General features: G+C 39.8%; 1 protein-coding gene across 1 annotated transcript in view; it reads right to left on the reverse strand.

Moving 5' to 3' along the window:
• Positions 1–37: 37 nt before the first annotated feature.
• LOC146565097 (BMP-binding endothelial regulator protein-like) overlaps positions 38–19,829 on the reverse strand; it is a 23,022-nt gene continuing 3,230 nt past the window's right edge. Inside the window, exons 5-18 of the mRNA XM_085290231.1 lie at positions 17,417–17,516; positions 14,263–14,345; positions 13,572–13,662; positions 12,445–12,527; positions 11,211–11,310; positions 10,744–10,853; positions 10,521–10,655; positions 9,973–10,077; positions 5,635–5,680; positions 4,738–4,907; positions 3,828–4,029; positions 3,028–3,370; positions 2,724–2,854; positions 38–2,329 (exon numbers count right to left, since the gene is read on the reverse strand). Of these exons, the coding sequence (XP_085146357.1) occupies positions 2,148–2,329; positions 2,724–2,854; positions 3,028–3,370; positions 3,828–4,029; positions 4,738–4,907; positions 5,635–5,680; positions 9,973–10,077; positions 10,521–10,655; positions 10,744–10,853; positions 11,211–11,310; positions 12,445–12,527; positions 13,572–13,662; positions 14,263–14,345; positions 17,417–17,516 (1,881 nt within the window). The 3' untranslated portion in view covers positions 38–2,147. The remainder of the gene's footprint in view (positions 2,330–2,723; positions 2,855–3,027; positions 3,371–3,827; positions 4,030–4,737; positions 4,908–5,634; positions 5,681–9,972; positions 10,078–10,520; positions 10,656–10,743; positions 10,854–11,210; positions 11,311–12,444; positions 12,528–13,571; positions 13,663–14,262; positions 14,346–17,416; positions 17,517–19,829) is intronic.

The following is a 19,829-nucleotide window of genomic DNA, read 5'->3' on the forward strand; positions in this document are numbered from 1 at the left end:
CGGCTTAAAACTGAACTTTCATTTACTTAAAAACCACATTTAATATAAGGAACAATTACAGGGATTTTCTGAATCCCATGTACACGCATACAGATGCTGTTAAGCCTCTTCTCAGGACTGTGTGGGAGTGGATGGACCATGCTCCATCGACTCCAGCCACCACACTCACATTTTGCACCTTTTAATGTTGAACAAACTTTGAAACAGCTGACCTCATGTAATTCCCAGCATAGCACTATCCCATATACAACCTCAGCAGTACAAGGCTTGCAAACTGAAAACATCAACAAGGAGTAGAAAACGCGTGTAACTGGCATCCCAGTACGTGCATCATTTATTCAAAAAGATGTGTCAGCTACCAAAAGAGAGTAAATTTGCTCTAGTTTTCTGCTATCCTGTACTCCTGAAATGAGAGATTTTACGAGTGGATGTGCAGCATCAACATTTTGATGTTTGACATTGACTCATAGCTACGTTCATTTTATGGGCAGTGTTCTAAACTGAAGCTAGTCTTTTCTTTTTAACTCACATAACAAAGCAGACATGATTGTGAGTTATAAGACTGTCATACTGTGCAGTACTAGAAAGAGTTACAGTAGCAGGTGAAATGTAAGTATTTCTTCTTGAACAGGGGGGAAAATTCACTATCTTCCATGTGTCAGTGTTTTGTTTCTCCACCTGGGCCAGACTGCAGTCATTTTTTTTTCTGCTTTTGAACATTGCTTGAAGTGAAAGAGGGTGGCGAATTGTCAAAGCGAGTGAAACCACTGAAACAGGTGGACACACGTCTAATCCCCTAAAACCTGTACAACCCTGGAGACTCAGTTTGCTGTTGAATGAACTCTAATGTATTTGGTGCTTTTAGTCCTTATGTTTTATTTTAGAGATGTGTTCATGTGAAATATGTTTGTATAAATTTGAAGTGTATTAAAGCTGTGCAAATGTATTTAAAATAGTTTTACATCTTTTTTTCTTTCAAGATTTGTGTCTTTTATCTTTAGTGGAGATAAATCTAAGGAGCCACAGATAAACATGAAATCAGCTTTACTTCATTTTTTTTTTAAACACTGGCTTCTTTTGGGAATTGAACTAGCAGCCGTAATCTCGATTTTTCTCCAGCACTACATAGAGGAAGGACGACAGTCAAAAATGAACTTCGAGAAAAGATTATATTGCTGGTCTTAAATAATTATCGTCAAGTGAAACATATGCTTTCACGAACACCTTCAGTTTACTAACCACTACAACCTGTACACTGAGCATAATACAATACAGTACTTAATCCCTGCGATGGTGCAACAGCTGAGTCACATTTGGGCATTTCTCTTCAAACAGTAACAAAAAATACACAACAAATATATAAATAGCTTTTGTTTCCCTTTAAATCATTTATAACACAATTATATTCATGATTCTGGCTCTTGCTACAACATTTCATTTGACTGATATATAAATTAACATCAACAACAAATAATAGCAATAATATTAATAATTAGAACAATAATTATATAAAAGCTTGTCTGTCTTTCATATAAATCTGGCTAGCTTACAGTATGAAATGATGGAATAGAGATGATAAGTTCAGTTTTGATATGATGAATCCGAGTTTCTCTTTGACTTTGAATCTCACTATTCCAAATGCAGATGCTCTGTTGGTCACTTTAATGTGTTTGCGAGAGAAACTCAGTCGCCATGTTGGCTCTAAGAGGAGTCCGCTGGCCCCAGACTGTTCCCTGAGGGTCCATGGCAACATGCCGTAGTTCCTGTAATTCGTGAGTTGTAAAATCTCCAAATGCCACTTAAGTTGTCGCTTGAGATTTTAGTTTTTATTCTCCAAAACTGTAATTGGTGGCGACTGGTGTAGTAACAGTGTGACAAAGAGGCGAGAGGAAGTCAGAAATCGAACGCTCCGTGATCAGATGATCATCTGAGTTTCCCTTCAGTCCGTCACCATTGTTTGGATCGCTGGCATCTAAGTCACGACAGCGTACTTCCTTGTGAAGTTATGGACCCTGAGTACCTTGTTGCATCTTAGCTGTCAACTTGAGACCCTTTAGTGTCTTCCCAAACTCTGCTTTGCTAGTTTGGACCCTTAGTTTTAGTTCAGATGACCCTCCCTTCAGTCCCCTTCCCCCAGCTCATAGGGGTCACCGTCCAGGGCATGCTGTGGGTTTGATGCACCGTCCCTGGAACATCACCAGGTTGGCGGGGCAGTGGCAGCCGGCCACGCACGGCTTACGGCACGGTCCGATCTCATTCCAGTTGTCACAGGTTTTGGTGCAGCCTGGACCACAGGTGTCGTACACTGCATCGTGTTTACACTGGGTGGCTGATGAGAGGAAGAAAAGGTAGAAAGAGGGGAAAAAGTTAGGACTTGATTATGTCAATGTGAGCAGATTCTCAGCAGCTTCTCATTGGAATTAGCTGTTTCTCATGCACTCATACCAAACCCAATGCATACTGTTCATTTTATCAAGGTTGAACGATAATATCATGCAAAAGAGGGAATTTAAGCATACATAAGGTAAATCCTTTTCTACTTCTCTAAAAGGGAGTACTATGAACTGGAATGGCAGCTGCAGTAAGTGTCAGGTTTGCTCAGAAGTGAGCAGAATTTTCTTTAAACAAAAAACAAAAAGCCAAATCTGGTGTCATTAAGACTGGCTCTAATAGTCAAGAGCACCTCTCAGAATGCGCTGCGATTTATGAGTGTTGCCACTCACCCATACAAGCAGCTTCGGGTTTCCAAAGTACGGGCACACCTTCCCTCTCACAGGCTCTGCTGTAGGCGATGAAGGTCTCGCAGTAACAGTTTTTATGGACTGGACACTCACACATGTCCGTCACACACGACCTAAAGAGGGCAGAATTTGGTTTTGTTTAAGATTAAGTTCCCGTAATGAAAAAAGATTTTACCGAAAGCCTCATACAAGTATGGTTATGGTAGGACAGAGAAATGGATACGTGTGACAAGCTACAGTGTTTGGCACTTTAACAATTAAGTTGTCACTTGAGATTTCTCCTCACCTGTAAAAAGACCCGAAGTCCACCACACTGTGGCACTTACTAAAAAGCCACGATTTTATCTTCTGGCACTCCCGGTGAGCCCTGAACTTGACTTTAACGCTGCCGGGGCACAGGAATGAAGTCGGCCTGCGAGGCGGGTGATGTTTGGTGCAAACCTCATTTCCCTCGACCCTCCATGACTCTGCGAACTCGTCCACGTCAAACTTGAACTGCCCGTCACCGCCTATGGTATCGTCACGCTTGTGGCCATTGTAGTTGCCGCAAAGGCCGCAGAGGCGCCCACGCAGATGAGGAGCAGCTACAACCTCCACAAAACTGTCACCATCCCATGTGATCTCCAGACCTGCAGAAAAAGGTGGAGGTTAGAAACAAAATCTTTATTATTTGTAACCATCTCTTGTAAAAGAATGATTTCAAATTATCAACTAATTTTTCAGATATGTGGTTTTCATCTGCAAAGTTTGTGCTGTTATTCTTAAAGCTGCTTTAATTTTGGACAAAAAATTCATAATAACCTTTCTGCATATTTTATTTGGGTGGCATGAGAGGGCAGAAGACTCCTGCGCTTCTGCTGATGCTTAACAGAAGGCCACACACAGGTACAGTCAGACCAAATCAGGTGAAAGGTCCACACAGAATGTTAAATAGACGATCATACATGGAAAACCAGGCTCCACTCACTGAGCCATGCCATATTTTATCAAGAACTCTCCAATGATTAATTCACCTTCAGCTGAGACCACAAATAGAGGTCAATATTTGCTGATTTAAAAACTTGGATCAGAAAGACGTATACTGACCTGCAATGGTGGTGAGTTTGAGCAGGTATCCATCCAGGTCTACATGCACCCCAGGACCATGGTAGGGCAGGGCGATGCGAGTACCATTCTTCCGTACCGTTAAGTGCTGGTGCAGGCTGAGGATCAAACTACCCAGCTTCACCTCGACAGACTGAGTCCAGGAGAAGGAGCGAGTCCTCCGGGCGTGATTCTTCACCAACACCTGAAATCAAAGTAATGAGATTAAAAGCCAATAAAACAGGACAACTCAGGATCTATTGAGGTCTCAGAGGTCCTGATGTCTTTATAAAATTTCAGCTGCTTTTGGTTTCTAATGTGTGAAAAAAGTCAGCAGAGAGGTCAGCAGAGATGAGCAGTTTCCCAATTTTTTTCATCCCATTCTGAGTACACATTTTATCAAATCCTAGTGTATTCTAAATTCCATCAATAACATACTATAATACAGCTTAACCCGGCCTAACTTTCAGGTATTTCACTCCTTTTGAAAATTATATTTGACCAGTGATGGTGAAAGAAAACCATCAAGTTCCATCATTGTACTGTAACATTTTGACTGTATTTATTTTTTTTGTTGTAAGTTGGTAAGATAAATGAATAATTGAATAATAGGACATCCAGCATGCACATCAATATAACAAATATAAAATAAAGATTAATACGCTCTGTAATAAGGCCTGCGGCCTGAAAAGTACAGCATGCTTATGATATAAGATGGGGAAATATGGTTTGTTTTCCTCCAGCATTACCATGAAATTGCACACTACTTAAAATTACCAACCCAATATCTAAATTTACTTACAATATAATTATTTATTTGTTTCCTGTATATACACTCAAATTCCATTTAATTACAGAGGAAGTATGCCCTCAGTTGTGGGCTATATTATGAAGTGATACCCTTCCATTTTACCGTGAAGCTCGAGTCTGGGCTGTTGAGGTTGATGTTATTCCCAGGCCCTCCAGAGGGAATGCTACCACAATCACGAGTCAGAACATACTGACAAGTTCCCTGAAAGTTAAAGGTCCTGCCGTCAAAGGTGTTGTAGTGAGGGTCGCCAAAGACTGTACACACGCCTGGCTCTGAAGTAGGACAAAGAAAAAGAAAGCTCTTGATATGTTTAACCAAAAAAATAGAAAGAAGTCAAAGAAAGCAAATGCCTTTTTTAACCTCAGTGACCTAAAACATGAACTTTGGAACAGCAGTAGGTCCCTGGACAGCAAGAGGCAACCCAAAGTTAAGCACTTTATAAAAAAGGATACATGTTGAAATCTGACAGCTAACAGCGGAAAAATTATTTACGATAAATGCTGAAATATGTGGCACTAATGTGACTCACTGTGGTAATACATCTGCCTGACCAGCTAAATCTAAACTCTATATTATACACAAGTGGGGTTTATGGAGTATTTGTAGTCCTGAAATAGAACATTTTGGGGGATTTTTTTGCTGCAGTTTGAAGCCAAAAGCTAAAGTAAAACGACCCAAAGGGTAAACCACAGTCTGGACTGAAGTTCACGGGGAATACTCAAGTGAACTGCAGAGGCCAGAATGAGATTTTATTTTTTATTGCTCATAAAAAGAACAATTCATAGGTTCTGACGTATAATTAGCTTTCTAAACATTCAGTATCAATAACTCTGATTCTTGTGCAGCCACAAACAAAATATATATATATAAATATATTTGAGATATTTTAAGACTTTGATGGGCTCAAATTAAAGGGCTTCCCTAGATATATAGATTAGAAGACACTGCAGTGAGAATCCCACAAATCACTGTGTGGAGGGTGGAGAAGGACTTACTCACTTTCAGTGCAAACTGGGCAGCAGCCAGTTCTGTTCAGGATTTTATTCTGCAAGAGAAAAGACACAGAAACACTGGATTAGATAACTGACAGAGGAATTAAGGGAAGATGACAAGAAGCCTGAATGTGGCAAGGAAACTTGTTTTGACAGAATGTGGAGCAGTGTCACGAGCAAAGCATAGACACATGGAATAAAAACCTAAAAGAAAATTACAATAAGAAAAAACTGTTATGCTTCTGACTAGCTTTGCAGTTTACAAATTTCAACCGAACTGTACACGAATCAGAATGTCCAGGAAAAAAGTTTCTCTTTTGATAAATATTTCTAAAAACCATTAACTTTTTTGCCCTTGTTAAACTTTCTTCTACTGATCACAGATCACTAAGTCAGATTATTCCTAGTTTTCTGTATTTGGGAGAAAAAGAAGATCAGAGTTTTGTAAATGCAAGAAAACTAACAAAGTAGGCCTAAAGTAAAAATAAATAAAAACAGTAAAATAAAACAGAATCTGAATCAGAATACTTTATTAATCCCGAAGGAAATTGTAGGTTACAGCAGGCAGGATGCTAATGGCGCACGCGCAAAGGAACCTTCTGACCAAACTTTACATAAACATCACATTGGGAAGAAAAATAGTAGTTGGAGTTGATTCCTGATGGACCCCTGTTATTGAACGTAGGTCTGCCACATAAAATACAGTATTATAATGTATGACTTAGAATATGATGACTATTACTAATAATCTCTCATAATATTTTAACTTGTTCTTTTTCCTCTAATTTAAAGTCTTGTTTCCACACAGTTGAGAACCAAGTACTGGTGGTCAAACGATATATATTTCCCATTTTTGTTGGTAGAGATTATCAACAGTTCTAATTTTGTGCTGTCATTCAAGCAGAGGTAACAGAAGTTACATGAAAGATGGCGATACAGGAAAAGTTCACGTTTTGACAAGTTCACAGCAACACCAGGAAGGTTTCAGAGACACACATACTCCAACTTCAACTGCTGAACTTTGTCTGTGTAACAGGACCCTCTGTGTGTGTGTGTGTGTGTGTGTGTGTGTGTGTGTGTGTGTGTGTGTGTGTGTGTGTGTGCGCGTGCGTGCGTGCGTGCGTGCGTGCGTGTGTGTGTGTGTGTGTCCGCTGTATGTTTCAACTTCCATCAAAAGTGCAGATCAGAGGGCTCTTTCACACACCTAGTTTTTTGCCTCAGGGAAGCCCTTTTTTTCACACGCACACACACACACACATGTAATTCTATCTTTGTGAGGACCTTCGCTGATACAATGCCTTCCTTGCCCCTTAAAACTACCTTAACCAGCCTAACTAAATGTTTTAACCCCAGCCCCTACCCCTGTTAACCACCCTTTGAGTCTAGACTAACCAAATACCCTCCCTTTTGAAAAATGACTCCTCTCCCAAGGTCTAAAACTGGAACCAGTCCTCACAAATAGACATATAAACGTATACGCAGTCTTTTCCCCCTGTCTTCCAGACATACACAAACACACACACACACACACACACACACACCACTCATCTGTCATCTCATAAAGAAGTTCTCTGTACCCTCAATGCAGACTCCAGAGTCCTAACCTCGGCACAAAGGGCACTCTCTCTCTTTGAAGAGGGCTGCCTTTGACAGACTGATGACACAAACAAGGACACGCACACACACACTCATTCAGGCACACACAGTGTCAGAGATTGGTTTTCAGGGGCCTAAATATAGGGAACCTCTTCTTTGCTGTCACTCAAATGCCACACAGACAAAAGGCTGTTCGGAGACACACTGTCTCCAAATGGGACCCACACGCTCTGCCGACCTGCTGCTGACCGCAGGATGATGGCATGGGAAAGAGTATGCGTGAGGTATGTGTGTGTGTTTTGAAGGTAATGTGGACTGTAATGACCTCTGTGAGAGTGATAAGCCACACTAGATTACATTTACTAATATCTTTTCATATCAAGAATAGTGCAAATGTCAGATTTTTCATTGTTATTAAACTGTGGGGACAGATTGTTTAAAACACCTGCCTACAAATCAAACCTGACTTTGTATTTTCATAAGAGAAACATTTTCATAAGAGAAACATTGCAACAATTTTATTGCAATCAGAATTTAATAAATTCACAAATTATGCTTAATATCAACATATTTTTACAAGAAATTATGTTTACTTTATGTAAAGAGCAGAAAAGTCAACCCAGGGGGTTAGCGGTAACCTCTCCACTGGTCCTGAAGTGTCCGATTTCACTCACTGATATCAACCTCACAATGCAGCACACACGTGTTATCCGATATCGTGCTATATATTCCCCACTGAAAATCTGTTTACATCCTTTTGCATTCCTTTACATACAACTACATGCATCTGGGTAACTTTTTCCTGTGTCACTTCTTTCATGTTGTTTTTTCTTATACAGCTCTCAAAAAGTGATGTCACATACTGTCTCAATGTTGTGTCAATGCTCTAAAAAGTGCATTAATATGTTAAGAATAGAGACTTTAACTGTATATAAAAGACAGCCACTGTGAAATCACTTACTAGTTAGGAAAGTGCCGGATTTAACCCATTAAAACCGACTGGAGCATCTGTGCTCCCATAGGTTTTAGGTTAAACTTTTACGTCAAACTACCATAACTCTTACACCATTTGTGCAACCACAAAATTTCAGTGGTTTCTGAAAGCAGAAACTGTTATTTTCAGTGATATAAAGGTCATTACAGTAATCCCAAGCAAGGCCCACATTCAGTACTTAGCAAATAACACAGAAAACAGGAAAAAGAAAAAAAAACCCAAAAAAGAACCCCAAAAGATCAAAAGAAAACAGATAAAAAGTTCTGTTTTCTGTTGAGCTCTTTCTCCCCTCACTCTCTCTTCTCTCAACCAACCTTCGTCTTTGCGGGGCAGTACTTGAGAAAATCGCCGAGTCTGTGCTTTCAGGAAGTTTTGGAATTCTTTCAATTGAGCATGAGGTTAAGGAGTTACGGGAGTTACAGATGTTTTTTTTAAAAAAAAAAACGCTGTAAAACACCTGTTTGACGCCAGCGATGGAAACAGAAATACAATACACATTCATATGGCAGCAACTTGCCAATCTCCCTCTGTGGTTTCCTTTTTTTCTCCTTTTTTGATGAGTATGTCATCAAAACATCTACATTATTTTGCAATCAGTAAGACTAGAAACTTGTGACTGAGACCATAGAGGAATCACAAAAGTTTTTACTAGGATCACAGATCAAGGAAGCAGGAGGGTCATTTTCTTACAAACATTTCAACAATCTGGCTTTTTTTTTTTAGCAACCAGAAAAGTCGCCCCCTGCAGGCCACTAAAAAGAATGGCTGCTGCATTCACTGCACTTTTTCAACATTGAAGCTACAGTCCTTAAAAAACTATTTGCCCTCTTCCACATTTAAAGTGACTTATAAAACTGCTTTTTCTCTGGAGACAAAACTGAATGTGGACCACCAACGGCACTGTGCCTGTTCTGACCGCAAACAACAGGTGAGGGCTCGTTGTAACCACTGGAAGCGTGTGAACTTAGACCAACATTGACACCGGCTTTGACTGCGTGACAGCCACCGGCATGCCAGGAATCCACTCCATCACGAAACGCACGACAGATAACCTCAAAGCGACCTCTGCAACAGGTGAACGCACCATAGACCCTTCTCTTGCCAGCAGTTCCCCGAGTTCCCAGCTAATGCCACATTTCAGCTGTGTTACAGTGCACTAATTGAGACCTCTTTATGCAACAGGCTGTGTTACTCTTTGATATACCCTTATAGTTATTTTGCTTATTTCTTGCATATGTCATGTAAAAAAGAGGATACATTTTTACATGACATGTTCAATGTTTTGATTCAAGCTGATACTCTACACCTGCATTTTGAGGTGAACCTGTTGAAATTGAGAGTCGGTTATGGCAGCACTGCCGATAAATCTTGACAGTATTGTCATTTTGAGGCGTTACGCATGTGAAATGAGAATCACGAAGTTAGTCATGGGCTGTAAAGTATGAGTGTGAGACAGGTCAGATGGAGAAAAGGAAAGCAGATAAAGTGGAGTGACAAAGACAGGGTTGTTGTAGGTTAAACCACCAGGGGTATGAGGTATTTTTGTTTGTGCCACCAAATCTCCACCCACCCCATCACCTTTGGATGACTGACTGCTCCCAGCCTTCACTAGAGATTGCAGTGTTTTTTGCAAACATTATAGTCCAAGAAATTAAAAAGACAAATACACAGTCGAAAAGCAGCTAGGGTAACATAACAGCACATAACACACCGCTATAAATAAATGTAATCCATTGATCAACTGGTGTCACTCACCGAGGGGCAGCTGGTGATTGGTACACACTGTTTGGGCTGACACTCAATGCTGCCTTTAACGCAAGTACAGAGAGTACAGTTAACTGATGACCACATGTCTCCTTCCTGCAAAGGAAAAAAGACACAATAGGGTTAGAACAACATCCATCAAGACGTAAAGGCACTTATCATTCCAACAATACCCAAGAATACAGCTACGTATTATCTATACGTTCATCCTTTGCTGTTGTAGTCTTTCTGATCACTCAGAGTGCTTTAAGCCACTACTTTACCAATTCTTGCACATGGAACTTTAGTCACATTTTAGCTACCATGCATTCACACCTACAGCCTCTATAGAATCACCAATGTATCTAACGTGCATGTCTTCAGAGCTGTGAGAAGTCTGAGTATGCAGAGGAGGGTCACACAGGAAACATGCTCCACACAGAAAGGTCTCAGCCACCAAAAAGATTTTAACAAGGAGGTAACAGAGCTAACCGTTACCATCATCCCACTCCATAATCCATCCATCCATCCATCCATCCATCCATCCATCCTGCTCTTACCCTGTAGATCTTGTTCCGGACTCTGCAGTACTTCACCTCCTCCACCTTTACATAGGACAGACACTCCTCACAGCAGTGGCTGCCTTGGCAAGTTCCCTGCCGCGAGCAGCGTTTCTTGCACACTACAGTGGAATTCTAGAAAGATTATTTGAATTAGGATTTTTTAAATTTACTAACTGACCATTGCTTTGTTTAATGAAGCCTTTGCTATTCAGGCTGATACCTGGCAGGTGCAGGTGGTACAGTTGTCGTGTATAAAGGAGGTGCCATTGTCATAGACCTGACTGTAGAACAGACAGCTTCCCAAAGAGAGATCGAACACCTTCCTCTGACCTGGAGGAAAGACAGAGTCATGTAGAGAAAAATGGGGATTAAAAACGGAATTGATTTGGTTGTATCTAAATAAAATTCTGACTGCTTCAGACATCCATGAGTGCAAAACAAAAAAATTCCCCTGCAAGATATGACTAAAGTTATGAAATTAAAATTAATGGAGGCTGAGGATAAAAAAGATATTTAGGGTTATTAGGAGCAGCATTAACCCCTTCTCTAAGGAGATTACATGTTTCATTGCCTATCTATGCTTCTGGCCACAGCTGTGTAATGTCTGCCACCTCATTTTAACAGGAGTTATGTTTTGTGGTGTTGCCCATCATTATGATCCCCATCATTGAATTTCCCAGTCTTTACCGACACATCTGGGACAACACTGTCCAGGCGGGGTGTGGGTGAGCTGAGAGGGGCAAGAAAGGATGGGACACACCTCCCTCGTGCAGAGAGTTCGGCCTCCCTGAAACAAAAACAGAATAACAGCAGCAGAATTAACCTTTGAATGAAACTTTCCTAGGAAGGTGATTTGTTTAATTTTGTTGTCAATCTTTCAGTGTTTCATGCATCAGCAGAAAAGGGGGTGTGTGGTTGAATGTGTGACTTCATATTACCTTTGCAAACTACGGTACTCACATCTGACTTGTGAAATACGCTTAGATATTTGGTACAAAGCCTTCATCAGTGTAAAGTCTGGATATTTTGGTTCAGTTTTATTAGCACAAGAGCCGAGTTAGTACACAGCTAATGTTTGAACGTAGTTACCCGCAGAATCAATAACTGGTTTTCTGTCCCTGAATTCTTTTCACAGAGGCCAATAACAATTAGACAACAACAACAACAAATAGATAACTGTCTTTAGCCCCCATAAAATAAGACTTCATACACCGCCATATTTCTCTACTTGATGGCTACAAAAGTACATTTTAAAACCCAGAAAATCCATCCATCTTCTTCCTGCTGTGACAAAACAAATTTCCCACATGTGGGACTAATAAAGGTTATCTTATCTTATCTTATCTTATCTTATCTTATCTTATCTTATCTTATTTGTCCAGTTCAGTGTCACAGGTGGTCTGGAGGCTAACCCAGAGTGTGACAGGATATCACAGGACAAAGTAAATTCAGTGTAGTTATATTTATGTTGACAATTGGTTATTCATATTATTTTTTTAATTAAGACAAAACAGAAAATTTAACAGAACGATTAGTAACAGCATGCTGATTTCTATTTGGGAAACACCTCTGTATGTGTGTACATGTGTTAAAAGCTTACAGGTTCTCAAACTAGGTGTCAGCACATTAATGCTTTAATGTGTTTATGGACAAACCTGTAGGGTTTGTTTATCTAAGGTGTGTGTGTGTGTGTGTGTGTGTGTGTGTGTGTGTGTGTGTGTGTGTGTAAGAGAGAGAGAGAGAGAGAGAGAGAGAGAGAGTGTGAGAGAGCAAAGAAGTTATGGGGGAAAAACCAAGGAAAGGGATGTTGTTCCAACCAAAAATTTGTGGACTCCCAGGAGAGTCCAACACTAACCAACTGGTGGGACAGAGCCCCTGCTTTGCTCAGAGGGGGGTGTAAGTAGAGGGTATGTGTACTCACAGTGCAGGTACACTTGATGCAAGGTTTCCCTTCTGGACTGAACTCCTGATTCTCTTTATATAGACGACCCTCAAAGATACAACCTGCAGGGAAATACGTTATACCAAACAAATTATTTTTTAATCCACTCATGTTCACACAAATCTTTTGCCTCTTCACCTGAAGCTTTTATTACTGCACTTTTAAAGTGATTTAAATATAGACAACAGCCACAGACACAGACCCTTCTACCAGCAGAAGAAATACACATTAAGTCAGAATTCAAAAAACTGCAGTGCAAGTATGTTGACTGTTTGCGCACATTGGCAAGTCCAAAAATGTTACTCCCAATTTCAACATAAGTGGAATTTGTCATATCTCATAAATAAATAAAAACTCTATTATGAAATAAGATAAAAGATCCTGTTTCATCAACTCTAATCTTTTTCTCTCCCATTCTTCAGGTCAAATAAAATGTAGTTCAAAATCACAACAAACTGCATGAGGTTCCTCTTCTTTTTTGACCAGAGAGCTAAGAGAAATTCATAACTATTGTTTAAATTTTCCTCATCAACTACAGGAAGCTTTGGGCTTAATGCTAGTTAATACATTTCCAGAAAGAGAAAGAAAAAGAGACAAAGAGATATGACATAAATGTAGCGCCCCTGGCTTCGACCTTCTGAAATTGCTGAGCACATCCTGAATTTGTTTTACTTTATCTTAACTATTAAGCTTGTTATCAGTTCCTGTTTAATATCTATAAATATTTCATTTCTGGGTTTCCTTTCAGCCAAACGGCCGCCTCTCCCTGAGCCGGGTTCTGCCGGAGGTTTCTTCCTGTTAAACAGGAGTTTTTCCTTCCCACTGTCACCAAAGTGCTTGTTCATAGGGGATCATATGATTGTTGGGTTTATCTCTGTATGTATTATTGTGGGGTCTACCTTACAATATAAAGTGCTTTGAGGTGACTGTTGTTTTGATTTGGTGCTGTATAAATTAAATTGAATTTAACTGAATTAAATTAAACCTTAACTCCACTAATGTGGATATAAAGAAAATGAATAAACAGAATCTATGCATGTACAGTAGAAATAAAACTGAACCCCCAAATGTTTCCAGGCTACACTTGTGTTAAAATTCATACTCACCGGGGCAGGTGGGGCAGCACTTCTTTGGGTGGTTTTTGGGGTTTTTGCAGTGGATGACACACTGAACTTCTGCTTCAGTGATGACACCTTCCTGTCACAACCAAGTGGAAAATATTTTCTTCAGTTTGTGCATCTTTATAAGTAACATGTTAATGTATCTTTAATGCTGCTACTTTAAAGCTTATTGTTCCACCATATTGCCTTTTCTTGCTATACATATATCTTTCCTCTGCTTCTGCTTCCTCTATTTGATTCTGTTCCTCCTCACTATGTTTTTCCTACTTACCTGAATTCCTTCTGTCCAGTGCTGCCTGTTCCTTTTTTTATCCATACCTCTTTTGAGCAGTTTTCCAGACCTGTTCGTGCTTACTCCACATTTCTTCTTAATCTTTCTGGCTTATTTCCTTTCTTCCATCCCTCAGTTCTCATACTTGTTTTGTTTTCTTCCATGGCTACTCACTTTCTTTCCTTCAGTGTCTTTGTTTACTTCCCTGCCTTTTCCTTTTCCCAACCCTTTTCCTTTTTTTCCCATCCTTCACTCTTCTAGCATTATGCCTTCTTGCTAACAACATGTCTGTGTGTTTTTCACATCTGATTTGGGATCAGTGCTTTCAACTCGAAGCCCGAGCTTTGCTTCCATTACCTCTCATCTGCTAACAGTGCAGCTTGGTCAGTCAGCGCATATACACACCTGACAACGTCTTGTTATGCAGGGTTTCGTGGAGGTGGTCCAGGATACTGAACTGTTATAGGAGCATCCATCTAACGTACAACCTGGGAGAGAAAAATATAACCTTAACTTGGAAGACAAGGGAGAAGCTGGGGAACAGGAACAATGTCAAGAGCTCAGTTGCTCTAATTGTGTTTCAAGTAGTTTCTAAATTTCAAGGATGTGTAATTTCTAAAATACCTACAACTTCAGACGCATTTCACTTGTAGCTTGTGGCCGAGAAGACGGCTTGGAGAAGCCAAAGTCATTTTATGGCAAATGACCAAACTTTTTTCCAATTTGTTATTTTGACAAAGGGAATTTAAGACTGCCATCGTTCAGATAGTAAAGATAACTTTTTTAATCTCCCAGAACGTTGGTCCCAGTGTAGAAATGCAAACTATCCATGCAAATGATCTACTGGAGGAACATTCACTTTCCTGCCAATGTTTCTGTGAATTCATTTTTTGGGAAACAGAAAGCATACATTTTCAATTTCTGCAAATGCTTTAATTTTTCTGCCATGCAAAGAAAATTTTCTTAATCTGAAAACTTAGATTTTAGATTGGAAAATGAGAAAGCAGTAATCATAATTATGACTACAGCCCTGCAAAATGTTCATAGGTTTATAGCGGTGTCATTTCTAATGTAGAAAAATAAATTGTGTTCTAATCTTGGCCAAAGCTCACGGAAGTGACTAAGAACATCTGGTAGACATGTTTCAATTAGCTTTATATATTGTTTCTTTTCCCTCTCTTTGTTGTTGGTAGCCAAAGTTTCATCTAAGTTTTCATTGTAAGATGCATTAAAATATCAAGGAGGTCAAATATTACAGCTGTGTGAGGTCAAAGTCAAGTCTTCATTTTTGTGACTTAAATCTAATTTAAAGTCTCGAGTCTAAAAATAACCACATCTGATTATATGATGTGAATATTTAAACTCTCTTTCAGTTTAATGTTAAATCCAGTGTGTACACACTGATCTCTTCCTCATATACTTGGATGAGTCGCCCTCTGAGCTGTCAGCAGCTGTCTATTCAACTCTAAATGAATAGCCTATTCATTTCATCCCATTTGCAGAAAGTGGGTTCAGATCAATATAGAACTTTCCATACAATGAAACCTGATCACACCCATTGATCTACTTTCCTCAGTGTAAACTAAACCCTGTGATACTGTAATACTGCAGCAGGAAGATGTACAGTATATATTTTATTAGTACGAGTACAAGAACCCACAGAGACCAATACCCTGGCAAAACACTCAAACTGTTAATATACTGCATAAATATGACGGCTGTCAGAAAGAAGCACTTTTGCATTTGTATACCAATATGTAGAAGAACACTCATGTGAAAAACACAGTCCATGCTGTGACTCAGAAGCTTTGGTCCCTGTGGCTGAAAAAACAAACCTAAAACATTGCCCCTTGACCACTGTGCTCGACAGTTGGTATGAGGTTTTTGTGCTGATATTCTCTTTTCTGGTGTTAGCCAACTGTTGCCCTGTGGATTACGGCTCTCCACTTTGGTCTCATCTGTCCAAAGAACAGTGTTGCAGAAGTCTTGAATTGTACGATAAGATGGTGGGAAGGATTTACTGAACCATCCAGTCCTGGGAAGGCTGTGGCATTGTGTTAACACACACCTGAATGCTCTGAACCAGTAAAGTGATGATGATCAGTTGATCAACTGCATTTGATTATCACTGACTGGCTGCTAGCAGTAAGGGTATCCCCGCTGAAGAGAATGTTTAAAGTCCTGTGGAAACTTTCGATTTTACATGACTGTTTTAGTCAAAACCTGGTGACAGTTGTGTTTGTTTGGTGAGGCTGCCGAGGAAGTTCTGACAGCTATACTCCTAAAAATACGTATTTTTCAATCTCAAGTGCACTTGCTATTACACTGCTGCATATATAAACGCCTTAATTAAAGCCGCTTTATAAAGCTGTTCCCAATAAACTGATGCAGTCAAGCTGTGATTCTCTTTAACTGTCGGCATGATTTCATAAAAGTGAGAAAATGGTGATATGACATCTAGGAATTAGTGTGTTTTAAAAAGCAAAGACACAAAGCAGTCCTAAATTTGGTCACAGTGGCTACAACTTAACCACACAACTAAAACTAACACCGACTGCTGTGGTGACGTGGGGCTTTCCATGTCCGAGTCGAGCATGTTCTGTCTCTCTTAACGAAGTGCCGTGTCGTAAAATGGCGAACCGCAAACAAAAGGGCCCCCTCCCTGCCGAGAGCTGGGAGGTAGGTGTGACAGTTTATGTATTTCCGCAGAGCCACATGAGCTTCATAAGCACAGAAAAAGTAAGGGAAGCCATCGTAGTGCAGACTTTGTTTAAGGGTCCCCTTTTGGGTTTTTATAGAGGTTAAGTGTCTAAGCCAGTACAGTGGGAACTAAAGATTCAGTTCCTTTTATACTTGCTGGATGTTGAAGCTCTACAGCTATGCAAAAATCAGCTACAGTGGCTTACTTTGTCCAATACAGATCTTTTAATTCTAAAGAGGGCAAAAAATACAACAAGTCAGAGCTCACAATTGTAAATGATATATTTATGTAGCTACAGTGTGCAGTTGGAATTTAGGTTTGATGATTGCTTCAGCATTATGTCTCTGTTTTAGCCTGAATGCATGTATCTGTTTGTCTTAAATGTAGTACATAAATGTGCACGGAAAGGGTTTTTGTTAAAATGCCCAGTTTAATTAGGCTGATGTGAAGTGACTAAAACCTTACACAGAGGATGAAGAAGGAAGGTATATAGAGGAGTTCCTGCCTCATAAAAACAACTGTATTTTTGTGGGCTGTAAACCCAGCAGTGAACCCCTTCAGCAGCAGCACAGTCTCCTTGTAGTGCAACTGTGTATATGTGGCTTTTATGTGAGGTAAATAATGAAGCTTTACTCTCACATGCTCTCCTAATATAGGCCTCGCTGTTAGGATACGGTGAGATAAAGTAGTCCCCGAAGGGTCTGTGTGTGCGTGAGATTAGCATCTCTATATTTCCAGTGTCTCCCATTAGTACAGAGGACCTGCAGGCATACATAGCTTTACAATAAATATAAAAAAGCAAAGGCGCACAGGTATTCTCTTATTGTCGCCTGACCTCTGTCCACTTGCTTGTCTTACCTTTACACCTTTCACAGCAAGCTCCAGTCTGTTTCACCACCAGAGCACAGTCCTCTGAGACAAGTGGACATTTCTCCTGTTTACAGTCTGCTTTACCGTCCTGCAAAAGAGACAGAGAGAAGAAAACAACACCCAGGGTTATATTTTTCCAACATTTTTCTCCTTTTACTTTCATCCCAATTTTTACTTTCTCACAGATTTCTCTGGCTGTTATTTCTCTCTGTGGAAATTAAAATGGGATATAATACCATCATAAAGTCAAGGATTCAAATGTTAAATTTGCTGAAGAAGATTAAGGAGAAATATAAATAATGTACTTGCCAAAATCCAAGGCGTGATTATTACTGGCAAACTGTTTTTTTTCTCCCACAAGTACCAAAATATCTCGGCTTTACAATTCCTCACGGTGAACACGTGCATTGTTTAAGGTATCAAAATTGAATGAATATAGAGTCAGCAGTGTGTCTGTTATACCCTAAGCCCGTTGACTAACTCTGAAATCATAAAGTGAAAGTGTCTAAATTTGTGACCTCAACATGTGTCTTGAATTATTTTATCCTTTTTAAATCAACCGCCCCTAAAGAGACTAAAACCAGGAATTATTTATCCTGTTAACACTTCTGATTTTTCGCTGCCATCCATCTTACATTGCTTTGATATTTCAGTCTTTAAAGGTCAACACTTTCATCCATCTAGACATGCTCATGGAATGAGTAAAGCTAAAACTCAGGATAATTGTAATATAAATATTTTTTGTGTGTATGTGGTTTAGGACCACTCTTTACCTAATATACCATCTCCGTTCTCTGCTGTCAACTTCATCTAATGTGAAAAGGCTGCAGGTAAAGTTCCTACATAACAAAGTGCCTCAGGCTTCACAGTTTAGCTGTGAATTTTCACACCAGTTCAACAATCCTCCTGTCACCTTCAGAAACACTGCACACTGTATCCGTCATCACCAATAACTGCACCGCAGGACTGGACAGAATCAGCGCTTTTTAAAAATTCACTCTACTTTCACACCCAGCTTTTATTGCAGATTTTATCCACATGCTGCGTGTGTTTTATTTTACACACTGTGAGGGTTCATAAAGTGGAGGCTGGCAGGTCCCGTGGCTCTGTAAGCACTGTGGCGGGCGGCTCTAACGAGAACGGATCAAAGGAGGGCGAAAATATATCAGTGTGGTTTAATATAGCTGCAGTGCTCCAACTAAACCCCAACCACACTGAGGACAGATGATGTCATGACATAAGAGCAGGGAGGAGAGAAATGGAGATGGAAAAGAGGGACAGAGGATGTAAAAGAGGCTAGAAGGACAAGGAGAAACACATGAAAGAAAAGAGACAAAGAGGGGCGGAAGAAAGACAAACGTCACGTCTTTATTCTGGAAAAGTTGATTTGAGAATACAACAGTTAAATGACAGTGGATTAGGCTTAATTACTTTTTTATTTTTGCTCCGTGTCCCTGGCAAATCAGTGTGTTTTATCCACCCAGATTAGATGTGGGATTTCTTCTACACTTGTAGGCTCGTAGCAGTCAAAACATCATTTACCCATAAACCCAGCCCTGATCTTAAACCAGAGGTGAGAGATTTCCCAGATGAACATCACAGAAAACAGTCATTCACAATGGTGAATGAACAAAAACATGTGCGTTTTACCTCTGAGCAACAGGCCTTACCAAATCAGTCAGTCAGTCAAAGAGTTTCAGCTTTAAACACTGAAACAAATATCCGGCAGCACGAAACTAAAAAAAAACAACCAATGCATGATTTGGGATTTAAAATATACAACAGATTAAAATACAGTTAAAAGTCCAAAATTTATGCCCATCTTCACACTTTCCAATTCTGTCCCCAGCCATTATATTTGACACCCCTCCCTTAGAGGGTTGGTCACTGCAAAATAACAATGTTGTTCTGAGTGATCACCTTGATTTCTATACTGATCTGCAGCGAATAGAACACCAACATCCATATGTCATGAGGGGAGAATGAAAATAGCCATATGTTAAAGCCTTCATATATACCAGTTCTTAATCCAGAAGACAAAGGTCCTGCTCGGCCTTACCACTTGAAAATAAAAGCAGCAAACAAAAGCAAGGGAAGCAATTTGCTATCTGTTCATTTCAAGGGTTGGACTTGTGTGCAGGTTTTCCAACAAAAACAAAGAAGTTCATAACCTGAAGTAAAGTCATGAATGCATTAGGAGAAATGGAAATGGCATTTCCACTCAGCTTGCTGCTGTTTTCCTAGTATTTAAGTACTGCAAGGAACCAGAAGAGCACATTTTCATCACAGACTAAGAAACCTGGGGAATCACTAATCATGCAGTCACACAAAACAGGAAAGTGCACAATGCACTTTTTTACATCCACAAAAAGTCTTGGATGACATTTGGTTTCTATGGTAC

This window comes from Mchenga conophoros, linkage group LG11, assembly GCF_057382185.1.
Source record: "Mchenga conophoros isolate Kocher_MC1m ecotype Shallow Benthic linkage group LG11, M_conophoros_male_GT1.1, whole genome shotgun sequence".
NCBI classification, from domain to species: domain Eukaryota; kingdom Metazoa; phylum Chordata; class Actinopteri; order Cichliformes; family Cichlidae; genus Mchenga; species Mchenga conophoros.